Here is a 17052-nt window from a genome sequence, read left to right as displayed (position 1 = left end):
AAGTTAAATATGAACTGTAAGTGATGCACCAGTATCAGTCAAAATGTTATTGATTCCAAAGAACACTGATCTATTTGTGTGTTTTTGCAGGCAAACTGACTCAGATAGTCTTTGGGCATCGTGACGTGGTGACGTGTCTGGCTCGCTCGGAGTCGTACATCGGAGGAGACTGCTACGTCCTGTCAGGCTCCAGAGATGCCACCCTGCTGCTCTGGTACTGGAACGGGAAGCTCAGCAGCATTGGAGAGAGCCCAGGCAGTAAGAACACACACACACACACACACACACACACACACACACACGCGCACACACACACACACACACGCACGCACACTCGCACACACACTTGGGTCTTCTCTGAGTGCTCACTCTCCCAGACAGTTGTGACTGTGTGATTTACTGCCTCCCTCTGTAAAGTAACAACTAGTTTCGTCTGACCAGGCCAGGCCTCCTGCATACAGATTGGATTTCGGAGCACTGTCGCACCAGGAACAGCTTTAGATAATGTGCCTGAGATTGTGTGTGTTTGAGACCCAATATTGCGCGCGCGTGTGTGTGGGAATCTGTCTTTAATCCGAGGGAAAGTGAGGGCTACTTAGAGACGTTAAACGTGACGTTGGGGGTCGTCTGCCAGCACATGAAAGTTCACCACCATCAGAGGGCTACAGGGGTCACGCTAGTCGATAAAAGTGAAAAATGTCACGGGCCTCCCTTATGTTAGCATAACATATGGCATTAGTCATGATCAAAGCATTGCGGGCACATTGCTCAGTCCTCAGTCTCCTCGGTGCTAATTTGGTCGGCTTAGATTGGCCAACATGTTGTTAAGTGATCCAATACAAATGGGCTGAAATTTATGACAAATTGTGATTCGGTTAATAAGCCACATTGGACGAAGATGAGATGATCATCACTCATCTGATGAATTCTCACGCATGTTTGGATAAAATAATTTTTTGTATTCACAAGGCTTTTGTTTATTTCAAACTTTTGTGAAAAGAAGTGTAAAGTTTCGTCATTCTGTGGTACATTATTTTATCATTGCCTTTAATTAGTTGCAGACTTATTTTTCCCGAAAATGAAATGATTAGAACAAATTAAGTCAGTCATCTCAGGAGATTGTGTGAAGTGTAGATATAAATCTATTAGATCAGGTGTCAGCAGCGCCGCTCCTTCTTCAGAGCTCCACAGCCACAGTGGTGTGATATTTCCTTGTGGGGTGACAATGAGTGTTGCAAGGTTACACTAATTACATAACCTTAACAGCGAGGTCATACTGTAATACTGGATTTAGCAGGCAGCACAGTGTATTTGATTGAGTTGTAGTTTTTTTTGTATTGGGGTTATATAGTTGTGTGTGTGTGTGTATGCTACTGAGCATACATGTTCTTACAAGAGTGTGTGTGTGTGTGTGTGTGTGTGTGTGTGTGTGTATCAGTGCAACCTCAGCCAGTTCAGTGCAGTTACCACGCTGTAGCTAGTGGAGCAGACAAAGCCGTCATCATTCCAGCCCGTCACCACCACAATGTGATGCTCCATTGCCCCAGACCGCAGGAAGCTGTCCCAGACATGGAGCTCTGGGGCACGCGCACACAACCCCACACACACACACACACACACACACACACACACACACACACACACACACAGCAGAGGTTTCTTTCTTCCTCTTCCAAAAAGCCGAGCACTTTGAAGCGCATCTCTGTAGATAGACAGACTTAAATGGGGAATCCTGCAAACACACGCACGTACGCACGTACGCACGCACATACACACACACACACACACGCATGCACACACACACGCATGCACACACACATGCATGCACACACACACACGCGCGCGCGCGTGCACACGTCATGGATAATGCTCCCTGAACATCCAACACACTTTATAAGGCTGACACAAATGCCTCTGAATGGCTGATATGCACACGTACTCGTCTGCCTACACGCACTCGGCTCCTGCTGCAAGGGCCTGACTATTTGCACGGATTCCTCAGACGCCGCTGCCATCTGCTGGTTAAAGCCAGACTCACACTTGGCTTTGGATTGTCTTACAGTATATCCATTGAGCTCTCCGAGGAGGGTCATGGTGGTTAATGCAGAAAATAAACAAGCATCTGAAGTATGTAGCGATCAGGTGAGCTTCAGTATTCACCCCCACATTTACAGCTGTAAATGTTCATAGCAACCACGCCTCGGTAAACTGCTTATTATTATTTATCGCAGTATTGTGGAAATGACAAATTTTCCTTGTGAGTATCACTTGACACTCTCTGTGCTCTTTCTGTCTGTGCTCTGACTTAAGAAGCCAGCTCACTTAACTTCACACACCTTAACATTTTTTCTATGTGATCTGAACTGTATTCCCGTGATTTCTGGTTGCTGCTGTTAACTTCCTTTGGCAGCCATACTGGATTTTCAAATGACTTTTTTTTTTTCCCAAATACAATCTGCGCCAAATATTTCTTATATACCAAGGTGGATATGCTTCATATTTCAGACCAATGTCCAACAAGTTACAATGCAAAAGTATTATTTCACAAATACTCTGTTTTTGCTCCTGTCTGCCATTCATGTCCACGCCGTAACTCAAGAGCAACCAAAGTTTTTAGTGGCTGGTTTTAAATTCCTGGCAGCCATATATTTAATATTTCTTACGTGTTTTTATGGATTTTGTTTCATTCTTTTCTTTTGTGAGCGAGTGAGGAAAGATTTGCATGAAAGAGTGCAGATGAGCATGCTACATTTAGCCGTGTATTTTTATCAGAAAGGATATGAATTGGTGTGTTAACCTGATGAATGAGGCATTTTTGATTTAGCTGAACGACTACCTGAAGTCACTGGACGACCGTCAATTCATGTAAAAAAATGTGGTGGTAGTGAGACATCAGGCCTTTTACCTCCTTGGGATCCGAAGTGGAAGTCCATACACACACACATGCACACATGCACACACACACACACACACACACACACACACACACACACACACACACACACACACACACACACACACACGTACACACAGTATTGACTTACCCAGATAGCTGATACCCTCTTCAGTGACCCAGCTTGAGTCATATAAATGTATTAAATTATAATCAGATGTGGCTCTAAGTCGAACCAAACGGCAGGTCGTGGATCACAAGGTGAATCGATACACCAATATATCAGCTTTATTGATCTCCAGTCTGACATCATGCTGCACTGCTTGGTTGGCTGAAGTACAACTGAGGATGTTTGCCAGCCAGTTAACAAAATGAAATGTAGATGTTTAGGTGACTGCTGATGTGCTGCAGCCAGACTTTGGACGGCCGGTCGGTTAAAATGTCAAACAAACGGGGAGCTGAGTTATAAGCACACAATAGTGATCGTTTATCTTGATTTTTTTCCGTCTTTGCCACAAGGAAATAGCTATTTTCTGTTTTTTAATATGAATTATTTTCAGTTTTTCATGCACACTGACTTCTTTCAGTATTCAACTTCAAACGCAGCAGAACAAGATCAGCACATCTTTGACTGTATTGATCAGGCACATTTACATGAGTTGAATTGGCCCTGTAGTTTTACACCAGGCTTCAGTGAGCAGTTTGGAGGTTTGTGAAATCACAATAATAGGAAACACAGCCATCTCCTTAGTGAACCTGTGCTGAGTTTCACGTGGCCATTGTACTGTATCTCATTAAAAATAATATTCTACTGTGCAAAAAGTCATAGATTTGCTTGATAAGTTCATCCTTCACTTTCAAATATTTACGGATACATAGTTTAATCTAGTGTTTTAGTTGAACTTGACCTTTGACATGATAGAAGATCACGTCACTAAAAAGACAAGACCCCCTCCCTGTGACCCTTAATGAATTCAATGCTGTGTTTAAGTGATTCTGCCTGACTTCTGGCCACACACAAACACACAATTTTGTGATAAGTGCAGTTCCTCGCTTTTCACTCAATGTTCGGATGCAGCCTCTTCCTACATTTATGATGAATACATTTAAACGATCCCTTGTTGTCATGCAGGAAATGTTTGTGTGTGTGTTTGTGTGTGTGTTTGTATGTGCGCGCGCGTGTGTGTGTGTGTATTTATGTGCTTGAACATTGGCAGAAATGACAGAGAGCAGAGTTAAACACTATTTTGTTTTGTCGCTCGCCGTGACAGCTCAAACCAAAATAAAATCACACAAACTTCTTGACTCGCACCCTCTCATTCCCTCTGGCTCTCGGCGTCGAGCACAGAAACATCTGGATCCAGTGAATGGGAGTCGGCTCTAAAGATGGGGAGAGGCGGTGGGTGTCAAGCTGTAGAAAGGGAGAATGAATGAGGGCAAAACTGGACACTTGCAGGCCTCCTCTCAAAAGTCCATGGAAATAAATAAATATACTAAATGAAAAATAGAACAATTCAAAAGAGTTGAAACACAAGAAACCTTTAGTCACTGTTTGGTTTTAATTACATATGTCTTTTTTTTTTGTTTTACAATAAAAATGTTTTTACTGGATAGAGCTGTCTAATTTGTAATCCCAGTCTTACTGTGGTAAACTGCATGGGAAAGCTGGTACTGTCAGGCATGTTACAGGATTCTCCTCCCTCTAGTGACCAAAAGTGGTATTGTATGCGATTCTGTTGTCAATATACACACAACAATTTAGTTTGTGTTTTCTCAGCAGAGTTTACCACACCACGAGCCATCCTGACAGGCCACGACTGTGAAGTGACATGTGCAAGTGTGTGTGCTGAGTTGGGTCTCGTCATCAGTGGCTGTAAAGGTACGAGTGTGTGTGTGTATGTATGTGTTTTCTCTCTCTCTCTCTCTCTCTCTCTCTCTCTCAAACACAATTGTAGAATTATCAGCTGATAATAGCAGCTATAATTTAATTTCCTCTTATCTGTAGAGGGCCCTTGTCTGATCCATTCCATGAATGGGGACTTGCTGCGGACCCTGGAGGGCCCTGAGCGCTGCATGCGGCCTCGTCTCATCCAGTCCTCCACCGAGGGCCACTGCATGATCTACTACGACAAGGGCCAGTTTTGCCTCTTCAGCGTCAACGGCAAACTGCTGGGACACATGGAGGTGGACGACAGCATCAAGGTGAGGAAACGCACATGTGAGCGTGCATGTGAAAGTGGACTTGCACGTGTGTGTCTGCAGCACATCAGCGTAGAAAGTCTCACTGATTAAAGGCTTTCTTATGGTTTGATATCTGACGGAGGTACGGGTCGGCGTGCCCCGAGGCGAGCTGGCTACACATCTCTCTTTCCTTTTCACACGCATACAACAGAGGAAATGGTTCTTTGATCCAGAGCCCTGTTGTCAAGTCAAATTGTGTCTGCAGCACTGGTATAGAACATTCCAGAGTTGTGGTCAGCGTTGGACACCTACACCATTAACTACCCTCCCCAATTCCCACATTTCCTCCCTTCGTGGCTAGAGTGACACAAGATAGCGGCTACTGCCTTTGGTTTCCCGACCTGTTGTTTCCGGTTTGGCCTGGGAAATGTAAGCCGGCTCTGACAGACAGCCACACGCCTGGTTCCTATTAAGAAACCTCTGGTGTCCCGCCTCCTATCCTGCCAACCAGCCTGCCTCTACACAGACACACAAATATATCTGGTAGAAGACGTGATTAATGAGCACACAAACAGTCATAGAACGCACAAATGCTACAGCCGATGTGGTGTTTAGTTTGTGGCTTTCAGATTTCATTTAATAGTTAAGATTTGTTCCTTCCTAAAAAGTGGCACTGTGACTGGAGAACAGCGCGGGCCCTCCTGGACTAGTCAGCGATCTCCTGTTTCTGTAAATTCCAGCCATGTCAGATGACATTAAGAAAATCCTAACATTTCTGAAGGAGGCTGTGAAGGTCTCAAACCCCCCCCACCCTCCCTTCACCCCTGTAGCTCCACCCCTCTGGTTTGAGACTCTTAACAGTATTTACTGCACTCATGTACATACCAGAATCAATCTTGGTTGCCCTTGGAGCCTGCACAGTGTGACTCCAGCAGGGTCCCGGCCTGCCGTATCCATTTAGAGAGGAAAAGACAGAATGAGAGAGAATGTATTCACTGTGAATTTATAAAGGTGCGGAGACAGAGGTTAGACGAGGGGCTAACAGTCGGCATCCCGCTCTAATAGCAGGATGGAGTGACAGAAGCCATGCTGAATGGATTACAGTCTTTAGAGTACCAGTATAACTCAGACAGTGTAACCATTCCTGCAGGGTTTTTTTTTTTTCACTGCCTCCTCTATGTAATGGGGAGGGGGGATTAACAGCACCATAAATTCCACTTTTTTACCTTCCCCAGTCTCAGAATCCACCCACCCTTCCCCAAAAGAAGTAGGAAATATAGGCATTAAAAGTGCATGTGTTTCTTCTGGAGTCATTTTTTAGTAATTCGAGCCCGCATAGCCTCGCTAGCTCCCACTGAGCCTTCAGCCATTTTGTTTGACCGCCCAGTGGCAAAGGACAGATTTATAATGTCTGTCTGCAGCCTCCTACCTGGCCGGGCTGACATGTCTGGCTGATCTCTGCCTCCTGCTGAGCTGCACTAAGGTCACGGACTCCATTAGCAGATAAATACATTCATGCAGCACAGTAACAGTCAAAGTTCTCCGTGAGAGCACAGTGCAGCAGAGTAGCTCTCCGAAATGAGTAGCATTGTTAATCAGTTTATGAGATTGAAAAGCTGCGCTAATGTGTTTTTAAAGATGGATTCAAATACATTCATAGTGAGATTTTTTCATGTAGTGCCAAATAAAAAAAGTAAATCCATTGCTGGATTAAGTTTAGTCCTTGTGAGGGCTCTTGCAGAAGCTTTGCAATTGTCCCTCTCAGGGCTCCATAGTTTCCAGCCATAAAATGCTCTCAAACCTCTGATGGGGTGAAGTGTGTGGGGTGTTGCGCCGTCTCCAAGCTGATGCTGAAAAAAAGCACCGTGTACGGTGGGGGCAGAATCATCTTTATGAACCGTTAAAGACTATAAGCACTTCGAAGTTGTCCCAGCACACCATCACACTTTTTACTGTGCTCTACCTCCTCTTGCATTAGCAGGTAAACGTCAGTCACTCCTGTCCGTGAGCGCCATCTTATGGCCAGTAGGACAATGGCAATATCGTCAGTTTGGTGGATATTTAGTTCCCCAGCTGTTAAAAAATTGTTAAAACCTAAAAAAATGTATTAATGTAGCCTTTAATCTGCAGTCCAAAGTCGCTGCTTAGTGGGGGTTTATTTCCCACACAAAGACTTACAGTGTTATTCACTGTTTTGATCATGATTGGTAGAACATCGTCTTCATCACTGATGTCAGATTAACTCTAAATGTGGATACAGAAGACAATTACTGTACACACAAACAGAGCCACACTATACAAACCAAAGCAGCGCCACACTCAGTCATGCTCCATTCCCAGCCATCTTGGATGATGATCTAACGGAGCAATTAAGCCAGATTGATTCTGGAGGCATCCCGCCAGCGTGCCGCATGCGAGTGCATCATTGTGTTTATGTCTGTGTGCCTGTGTGAGTGCCTTGCTACGCACGATTGTGCCCATCCTAAGTGTGTGCATGATGAGAACCAGAGCTCATTTACTTCACAGTGTGGTAGGACATTACACAAAAGTTTTATACAAAACATTTGGTCCATTTGGGCTGCCCTCTTACATCCAATCCTCTGTGTACTACACTTGAAGGGTTATTTATGTTTTCCTTAACAAAGTAAAATTCCTGAAAATGGCTCGTTCCAACTTCAGAACTGAAGCTTAAGTTTCATTTTTCCATTTAATATGAGCTTGATTCAACACACATGCTGCTGCTGAGTGAAGCGTCTCTCGCTGCATGGCTGCAAAGAGGCTGCAGCTGAAAGACGACTGACCTCGGTGTCGTAAAACCACAAACGAGGAAAGCTCGTAATTAGCATCATTTGCTACTTTTAGAACTCGCATTCTGCCCCGTCATTTCATCAGCTACGGTTACAAGCTGATTGATGCCTCTGACTGTTTCAGTTTCAGCTTCCATGATGTGCTGTGCCCATAATATCCAACACACAATGTGATTTGTGTACGTCTGATTCCCAGGGGATCCATTCAGCTGTTACAGTTTGCAGGAAAAGCAGATGAGACGAGTAAATCTCTGAGCCTCACTGTGGGGAGCCATCTTTGTTGCAAGTCTGGGTCTGTGTACTGAAAGACCCTAAGGAGGGGGGGGGGACGCTGACCTGAGATCTTTTGTCAGATCTCATGACCTTGTAGTACGAGCTTTACTCCGACATCAGAGATAAACTGGTCCCAGATCAACAGTCCTGTTCAGACATGTGTTTCCAGGCTGAAAATCTCTGCTGCCGTGTTATTTTCCCTCAGAGCATTAAAGGACAGGTACCAGATGAATGAGATAAGGCAGGAATGTCTGACCATCTCTGCCACACTATTAAACTATAAAAGCTCGAATGAACGGAACCAAAGAGTGAACAGGGACATTTCAAACCCATTTAGACGTTCCTGAGGAACCTCTCTCTCTGGTCTTCCCTGGCAGGCCATACTCCTCAGTCGTGACGGCCAGTATCTGCTGACGGGTGGTGATGGAGGCGTAGTGTCTGTCTGGCAGGTCCACAACCTCAAGCAGCTGTTCACCTACCCTGGCTGCGATGCAGGGATTCGCTCCATGGCCATGTCACATGACCAAAGGTAAGCTGACTCCCACCACCAGTATCTGTCAGACCTTTCAGTTCTGATTTCATCCTGCGCCCAAAACGTTTGTTTATATAGGGAAATATATTATATTTGTAACACACTTCAATTAATGTTCGATTAGTAATAAAGCACTGTTTTTACAACAAAGAGTGAAACAGACACAAGAGACGAGTGAAAGTCGTGATGAAACATTCAATAATACAACGGGTAAATTATTCAGATGTTAACACAGATCCCAACTGATTCCAACTAAAAGCAGCAATATGTAATTGCACATTGTAGATAGCTGGTTTATAAACATATATACATATGTATCGATAGATAGATAGAAACAGATAAGAAGATACAGCCGTCAAATTAATGTACTGCATTAAATAACGCTATCGACTGGACTGATGTATATGTATTCAGTGGCATATCTCAAAGTAAAAGTACCTGAAGATTGTATTCATGTATTTGAATACATTTACCTGAGTTTTCCATGAACTGCCTTCTGCAGTGAAGGCGAATATAAAATCCTGATGTGGGTTCCTGATGGGGGGTCGGGGTGGGGGGGTAGTGGCTAGTGTCAGAGAGAAACCTCACGATTGTCTTGTCTTGTCCGACGCCCCTCAGGTGCATCATAACTGGCATGGCATCTGGAAGCATTGTGCTCTTCTACAACGACTTCAACAGATGGCACCACGAGTACCAGACGAGGTACTGAGCTGGCAGCAGCTTCTACTGACATTCTGATTAACAACCAAAATGTTGTGAACTCTCACCAACCGCACTATTCTGTCTATATCCTGATATCCTGAATGTATCTCAATGAAAGAAGAAGAAAAAAAAAACACACACACACACACACAACCCTGTCCTGTTATAGAGAAAGATTCAAACTATTTTTTAAAAAGGGCATTGCTATATTTTGTAGATCAGACCGAAATTTTTCATATGAATCATGGGGGTGAGGGTTATGTTACTGTACGGTTAAAAGCAAATCTATTTTTAGCTGTAAGAGTCTATTTTCATCTCTTCCAGAAAAGAAAAAAAAGGGATTTGTGGGGAGCTAGTGGGAACCTTATTTCTTGACTTAAGAATCCAAATATTTCTGTACTTTAGGGTGAATGTTGTTTTCCAGTAGGTTTGTATGTGGGGTATAATTATTAAGCTTTCATTCACTTTTAACATGCTTTTTGCCAATCTGGCAACACAGCAGGTAGTTATAAAATGTTTCAATAAATAATAATTGTGTTGGACAGAAGGATCAGAGGTATTATACATATATAGATATCTATATATATATACAGTTTCAATGTTTTCCTCCATATTTAAAATGTCCATTTCCTCTTTACCTGTGAGTTTGCCTTCCTGTGCATGACTCACCGCTCATGTCAGACACATCGGAGAATCATTTAAACCTCCCAGCGTTCGTGACATGAATATAGGAAAACTTTGTCGCATTTCTTTCCTAAATGACTGAAATGGAATCAATATTTCCCCCTAAATATCGTCATCCTCATCGATATCTGTGATGCAAAGAGTGAGTTTGTTAACATCTTTTAGGCATGGCCTTTTTTTCTTTTCTAAATATATAGCCACTAAATGAAAACCATGGTATCAAACAGTGTCCAAGCCAGCTTAGGAAAGTCCTCTTTGAGTCCCATCTCGGAAGCTACTAAAAGCAAAGATGTGCAATGAAAGGAAGGACTTCCTCCATCTTATCTTCCATCCACCCTTCACAGGATGAGTGATTGTGTGATTCAGCACTAAAATGGCAATGAGTTGTTTTCCTTTGAACTTAAGTAAAAAATAACGCCAGCTATATCTTTAATTTTGAGGAAACATTCCTTTAAAGTTTGCGCTTTGATGTGGTTTGAATCTCCAGTTATGAGAAATAACATTATCTATGAACCAATTTTTTTGTTTTTGTGTTTTTTTGCAATCATTTTGGAGTGTTTTGTGTGCTGAGTTCTGACAATAAAACTGAATTTTATAACTTGATTTGTGCTGACTTTGTTTTTTAGGATACTGGATCAGGCAAAACATTCAGTAAAAAACACTCACTGGAATTCTTCATTGTATTTTTATTTTTGACTGTGCTGCCATTTCTTAATATTAAAAACAGACACTCTATGCCAAATACAGCTGATACTCACTGACAGTGTTGATTCACCTGTTCCAAAACTCTTAATACAAATTTCCCTTTACAAAGCATCACAGTATTTTACCCACGTATACATACGATGACGCTAAATGACTTAATATACCAGTTTATGTACCACAATAGGAAGACAAACTACCTTCATTATAGATCAAGCTGGTCATTTAACGTTAGCTAATGTTTAATTAGATGGAACATGCAGTGGATCGTGCTAAGACAATAAAGCATAATAGTCATTACATTTGTGGGAAATGAGGTATTTGTATGTTTGTGGAAAGCGATTGTTTTTCAGTTCCGGGATAATTACGATTAAATCTGCAGTCTTGTATTATGTTTGTGGTTCTGTGTTTGTGGGTGGAGCTACAGTCTTCAAAATTCAAGGCTAATCTGCCATACAAAGGCAAAGTGCAGAGTCCACGCAGTCGGTCAGAACTGAATGAAGCCTGGCATTGGCCGTTTAGACAAGAACATTTTCCTGAATCAATCATAGTCTGTTTTGAGACAACAAAAAAGGGGGGTCTCCCTTCACCAAGCCAAACCGCAATAAGATTGGTTCCGAATCCTGAGCTAGCAAAACATCAACCATTGTCGACTGCTAACGTTACAGCTGCAAGAGTCAACGTTACTAACATTGCATATGGCCGACAGAACACGCACACACACATACACACACACACACACATATATATGCGCTGTCCCAAAATCTTCATGAGTTTTTATGAGCAAATCATAGTCACATGCTCTGCTACAGCATGAAGTAGAGTTGAGCTGCAACATCTGTCTTTTATGTTGTCAATTTTTTTATTTGTTTCTCACATTAGTACAGCTGACATGTATGTGTATACTTGTGTTCAACTGTGCATTATTGATGACCCTCCCTCATCCCACGTTCCCCTGGCAACCGACCCCCCCCCCCCCCACACACACACACACGGTCTCTACAGACACAAAGTCAGGAATATTACTGTAGTTCAGCTGTTTGTGTTGACAAAACAATACACACATACACACACGTATGCTCATGTACATACATCTAAATACATACACATACATGTATCATTGCATTTCAAATAAATTACAGACATGTTCACCAATTCATTGGCGTATTAAAATAAGTTTTAAGAAGTATGATGAAAAAAACAACAACTGAACCCTATCAAAAGCAAACATAGAAAGCATAGCCAAAGCCTAACGTCCAGCTTTTGCTCGGTGGTGACTTGCTGATAACTAATGAGTCCCCTCTGGTGAGCAGAAAGCTCCGTATTTGTGACTCCATGGTAAGTATTAATCCATGTGCGATCATGTGGAGGTTGCCAGAGGAGGACTAACAGCTTTTGCAGCAGTTGGACCTGCTAACAGTCAAAAATGAGAGAGCCTATGTCACTACTCCTATTGACATGTCTTTGAGCGGTGGAGTAGTCAGAGCAAGGAGTACCAACATGTCATATTTTTAAAAGTGAGCCACATCTCTGCATTCCCTAAACACTGACTAATGTTGTACTGCATCGGCACCTTGTGGCTTCACTTATTTTTTGGCTTATAAAGGTGGCCAGGAAGAGGTTTAGAATCGTCCGTCCAATTAAACGGTGAACGGGCCGAGGTAGATTCTAGCAGGTGATCGGTCCTGGATTAGGACGTATGCCTGTTTGACCAGAAGCTAAAGGTGTAAAGAACAATAGAAATCAGACAAAACTTGAATGTGCGGAGAGCAACACTTGTCAGTAAATTCACAGGTGAAGTCAACATGTGACCCTCGTGTTATGTTGAGGGTTAAATGTTATTTTGTATTGCAAAAATCACATTTAAAGTGTTTTCAGAAGGCTGCAACCTGTTTATTCCATTCTTCATTTGGTTGATGTATTCTGAATCGTCAGAATTGTTTTATTCTCCAAATGCATCGGAAGAAACGCATAAGTCGTCCATTTTGTCTCTGGATTTGTTCATTTGGCGAGTGGGTGTAACGTCAGCCCCTCAGCTCTCAGAACGGACGCTGCTGGCGGGATGCAGCTGCTGCGTCTTCTGCCTCTTTCCCCGAGTCAGAGTCAAATAGGTCGACACAAAACCACCCGAGCAGATTTACAAGCTGCCGATACCTGAACAGATCAACTGCATGTTGAGCATCAGAACGGTGATAGTCTTTCTCGGGAAAAAAAAAACAAAACCTAAAATTACACCAGCTTAGCTTGATTCTAAGTTTCAACTGCATTCACGTGTAAGTGCATTTCGATTAGAGCTGCTTAGCGGGTGCCCCGTTACCTTGAATTAATTTGTACCCAACAGCCAATCAGATTTGAGTATTTTCCTAGCACAACGTACAAGCCTCGGTTAAGCCATGAAAATTTCAAAGTCCTCGCTCCAGTCGGGTCTCTGAGTACTGCGCTAAAAAGAGTGATGGCAGGATTCCTAAGAATAAAGCGAGTGTTACAGCGGCTCCTCCTGCTGCAGCCGCGTCTTAGCCCATCTGTGACCAAAGTAGGGTGCGACTTACCTGAAATCCCAACTTTTCATTTGACCAAGTAGAAACTACTTTTCTATTTTGACGAGGTTTGATGAAAACTCATTTGCACGCAGACAGTCCAAACCGATCATTTCAACGTCTTTAAACAGATATTGTTACGTCACACAAGAAAAAAGTTGCCCTGATTCAGGTTCTCTAATTCAAATTCACGTTTTTTTAATGTTCATGTACGAAATAACGATAAATAAAATGTGTAACGTGACTGATGATCGGAAAATCATGTTTGTACTTAAAATTGTATTTGTACAATATGAGGAAAGAAAGTACTCTTGCAAAAGTCCCTGATCGAAAAGCAAACTCACCATCCCAGTCTAGAGGCATTATTTCTCATTTTATTATTATCATAATTATTATTACTATGTCAAAGTAATTTATTCATGAGCAAACACACGGTGATGCAAATGGCACTGCAACAAAGGAAGTTTTTGAGTTTTCTTTCATGGCAAACGAGCAAATTTGGGTGAGAACAGTTGTGTTTTAAAAGAAAAGCCACAGGAAAAATTAAATGAACAAGTTTAAATTAAATGTACTTGACTTTGCGTTTGCAGTACCTATGGAGCTGTTAAAGGTATTCCATGGTAGAGTGCAGTATCTGCATGGGGGGGGGGGGGGCATAGGTCACACCAGTGGTAATGGTTCTTTTCCATCGACATTTCTTCACATGAATGATTTCACACTGATCTACCGTCAGTTTTGTCGACCAATCCAAAAACCTGAGGGCATTTTCCTCATTTTTACTGCACTTTGCCTTTGTAGAGCAGTGAAGTTCAGTTCATTCCCTTGTTCCACATCCTCCACTAATAAATATACATGTATACAATGGACAACCGACCCTTACAAAGGCAGCACATCCTCTCCGTCTGAGAAGCAGCGGGACAAAAAAACGAGACTGGCTCAGTTTACAGCTACTGGAAATGCTGCAGGTGGTGCTTTAGCTAGGATTTCTGGCAGAAAGAAGAAGCAAAACCGTTTAAATCGTTTCCAAAATGTCGTCAGCAGGTACAGAACTGGGAGAAGGAGGGCCGGTAGGAGACGGAGGCGTGGCGGATCTCGGAGGTGTAGAGGGAGGTGAGGGAAACAAGGTTGGATGGATGGGCGGAGGAGAGGGAGGGGCTTGTTTGCTCGGAGAAGAGCAAGGGAAGAAGAGAACGGGTTTGATGGGAGAAACTGGGGAGGGGGACTGGGGCGACACTTCTGTGGTTGGAGAGGACGACAGCGCACGTTGGATAGGGGAGGTGGAGGGAGACAGAGGGGCTGACTCAGGAAGGGATGAGGGGGGCTCAGTGCATGTGGTACTAGCTGGGGGGTCGGACAGGGATGTTTTTATTTCAGGCGGAGAGGAGACGAGCACAGAGGTCACGGGGGCATTTTCAGGAGAGGGCGAAGGGGAGAAATTTAGCAAAGTTACGGGAGCAGAGAGCGTGAAAACAGTGTCATTTGGGGAATGAGAGCAGGGGGGGGCCTCTGGAGCTGCCGTCCCTAAGGTCTTGGGTGTCTCAGGAGGAGCCTGGCTGGCATTTGTGGGCTTGGCTAAAGAAGCTGACTCTGAGACTGGTGTGACAGCAGGGGCAGATGGGAGTTCCTTGCCAGCACAAGATTGTGGACATGGCACCGCTTGATGATGGATGGCGAGCTGGAGGGTCTCCTTATCTAGCGCTGTGTTCTGGTGAAAACAGACAGATAATCAGCTTGATAGCGCTGAAGCTCAACACCAACAAGGACAGCAAGATGCTCTGGCTGCGAGAAATAACTCCTCTGACCCCCCCACTCTTAATGATTGATATGAATGAACAATACACATAATGAAAGAAGCTAATGGAAATGGACATAAATAGCTGATAGTTCAATAAAAGGAAACTATGCAGTCAACCTGAGAACTACTCTACACACACAGGAAGAGCAAATGAGAAAGAAAACATTCACAGCTGTTTCTGGGCTCAAATTTATATTTTCTTACATCGGATATAAGATGAGTAAATGTCCTGTTTCTCTTTTGCCCTTGTGCTGAAGTTCAGCGTTTAGAGTATTAGTACATACCCGTGCCTTGGCGCTAATTCAGAGGGAGGTAATGCACGCGTGTGGAGGGGAGGAAGAGGGGAAGAAGCGAAAAAATAAAAAAAAGAACAGAAAAAGGGACAGAGACTCGTCTTACTTACAGCGTCACAAATGAAAGTTTAACACAACAAAGCTTGGCTGCTGGTTGTTCCAGTTCAGTGTCAGTCGGACGGTGCTGAGCGTGAAGCCAAATTGAAAATCGGTGAGTTTGGAAGAACTGAGCTGGAACAAGCCGAGTCTGTTAGTGACCAGCTGAAGCAGAGAGGCACGTCGGCGAGTGCTGAGACGTGAACGTGCTCTTAAAGGACCAGAGGAGGAGGCTGGTGGTAGGGCTGCTCCTCGCTGCACTCAAGTCCATGAAAAGACCAAACCTGAGCTTTGACTGTCTGGTAGTTGCTGGAGCTTTGCTACGATCAGGGTTCATATTCATTTATTCATTTGTATTCTAAGTTTATGAGACAATTTGGTTTTAGGACATGAGATGAAAATATTGTGATATAATATGCAAATATAGGATATCAATAACAAGATAGGCTTGAGCTTCCTTCTCTAACTAAAACTTTTTGGTTGGGGTTTTTTTTTTTTGGACTGTTCAATGAATTTCCACTACTGTACATATAAATATTCTTAATGAATAAATAAAAATAAAGACAAACAAGAGGATGGAGTTCATAGTGACCTCTTGAACACAGTCTTGTTTTGTCTGTGTTTTTTCTGCGCCCCCCCCCATTTGTCTTTAAAAAAAAAAAATTGTACTCGTAGTCCAGATTTACTACATCCAGACACATAAACAAGGCGTGTTGAGCACTGAGAGATTAACTGGTTTTTCATGAGATTTATGCATAATATGAAACAAACAGAGCACCAGCCTTATCCTCTACATCCTGAACAATAAAGCCACTGTGATGCGGAGCCATCTCTGACCAGCAGTTATTAATTCCCTCCACGAGATGGCGCCAGAGTATCATCTAACCTAAAAGCTGCAAAGTAAAACAAATCTGCAAAACCCAGCGCTGGCAGGAAGTTTGAACAGCTGAATGAAATCAGTAACAAATGGTGTTGACAGAGAGGGAAAGGCAGGTTAAACTGCTCTTTTGTTAGCTTGAATTAGCAGCATCAACATGCTGACAATGATATTAAAACAAACCCCTTCTGAGATGATGTTTCACATCCGTTAATGGGGATGATCGACACAAATGGAATGAAAGAGACGGACCAGGTTGAAGACACGAGAGGGTAAATCCAGTTCAGTGGTTAATGCAGCAGACGGCCAGAGCAGAAGGAAGGAAGGGAGGGTGGGCAAGAAGGGAAGCGGAGGGAGGGGGGGGAGGGAGGGGCGGGGTGAAGTGTGTACCCGGCTCTCAGCTCCAACCTTCTCCTTTGGTCCTGGGTCGGGGTTGTGAGGAAGGGATGAGGAAGAGGGTGTGAAGAAGAGGATGTAGGAGGAGGAAGGCCCATGTTTACATCCCAAACTGTCAAATAAAATTTTACAACAGAATGAGGCTTTTTGTAGTCACGAGAGATCAAATTAGATTTCACTTGGATAAAGAAAAACGTTCCCCTCCCCCATTTCCTGCTTCAGACAGAGGAGCTGATGGAGAGAGTGACCCGATGAAATGAAGAGCGCGGCGGTGGCTGAACAGT

The 17052-nt window shown here is 43.3% G+C and overlaps 2 protein-coding genes across 11 annotated transcripts in view; one reads left to right on the top strand and one right to left on the bottom strand.

Moving 5' to 3' along the window:
• The window catches only part of lrba (LPS-responsive vesicle trafficking, beach and anchor containing), a 172460-nt gene extending 161676 nt beyond the window's left edge, over positions 1-10784 (top strand). For 3 of the 7 annotated variants that reach the window (XM_086211779.1, XM_086211781.1, XM_086211777.1), the window contains 5 exons: positions 91-258; positions 4671-4772; positions 4899-5095; positions 8532-8683; positions 9305-10784. In XM_086211779.1, the coding sequence (XP_086067905.1) occupies positions 91-258; positions 4671-4772; positions 4899-5095; positions 8532-8683; positions 9305-9395 (710 nt within the window). In that variant the 3' untranslated portion in view covers positions 9396-10784. The remainder of the gene's footprint in view (positions 1-90; positions 259-4670; positions 4773-4898; positions 5096-8531; positions 8684-9304) is intronic. The other 4 variants (XM_086211782.1, XM_086211780.1, XM_086211778.1 and 1 more) reach the window with 3 other exon arrangements.
• dclk2a (doublecortin-like kinase 2a) overlaps positions 10672-17052 on the bottom strand; it is a 38785-nt gene continuing 32404 nt past the window's right edge. The window contains exons 17-18 of one of the 4 annotated variants that reach the window (XM_086211793.1): positions 15391-15403; positions 14853-15016 (exon numbers count right to left, since the gene is read on the bottom strand). In XM_086211793.1, the coding sequence (XP_086067919.1) occupies positions 15000-15016; positions 15391-15403 (30 nt within the window). In that variant the 3' untranslated portion in view covers positions 14853-14999. Of the gene's footprint in view, positions 15017-15390; positions 15404-16762; positions 16881-17052 lie in introns of all 4 variants that reach the window. The other 3 variants (XR_015117623.1, XM_086211791.1, XM_086211792.1) reach the window with 3 other exon arrangements.

Source organism: Aulostomus chinensis, chromosome 8 (assembly GCF_037954235.1).
Source record: "Aulostomus chinensis isolate RoL2024-O1b breed Wild chromosome 8, RoL_Achi_v1.0, whole genome shotgun sequence".
Lineage (NCBI taxonomy): Eukaryota > Metazoa > Chordata > Actinopteri > Syngnathiformes > Aulostomidae > Aulostomus > Aulostomus chinensis.
The sequence above is the reverse complement of the archived record's forward strand: the minus strand, read 5'-3'. Positions and strand labels throughout refer to the sequence as shown.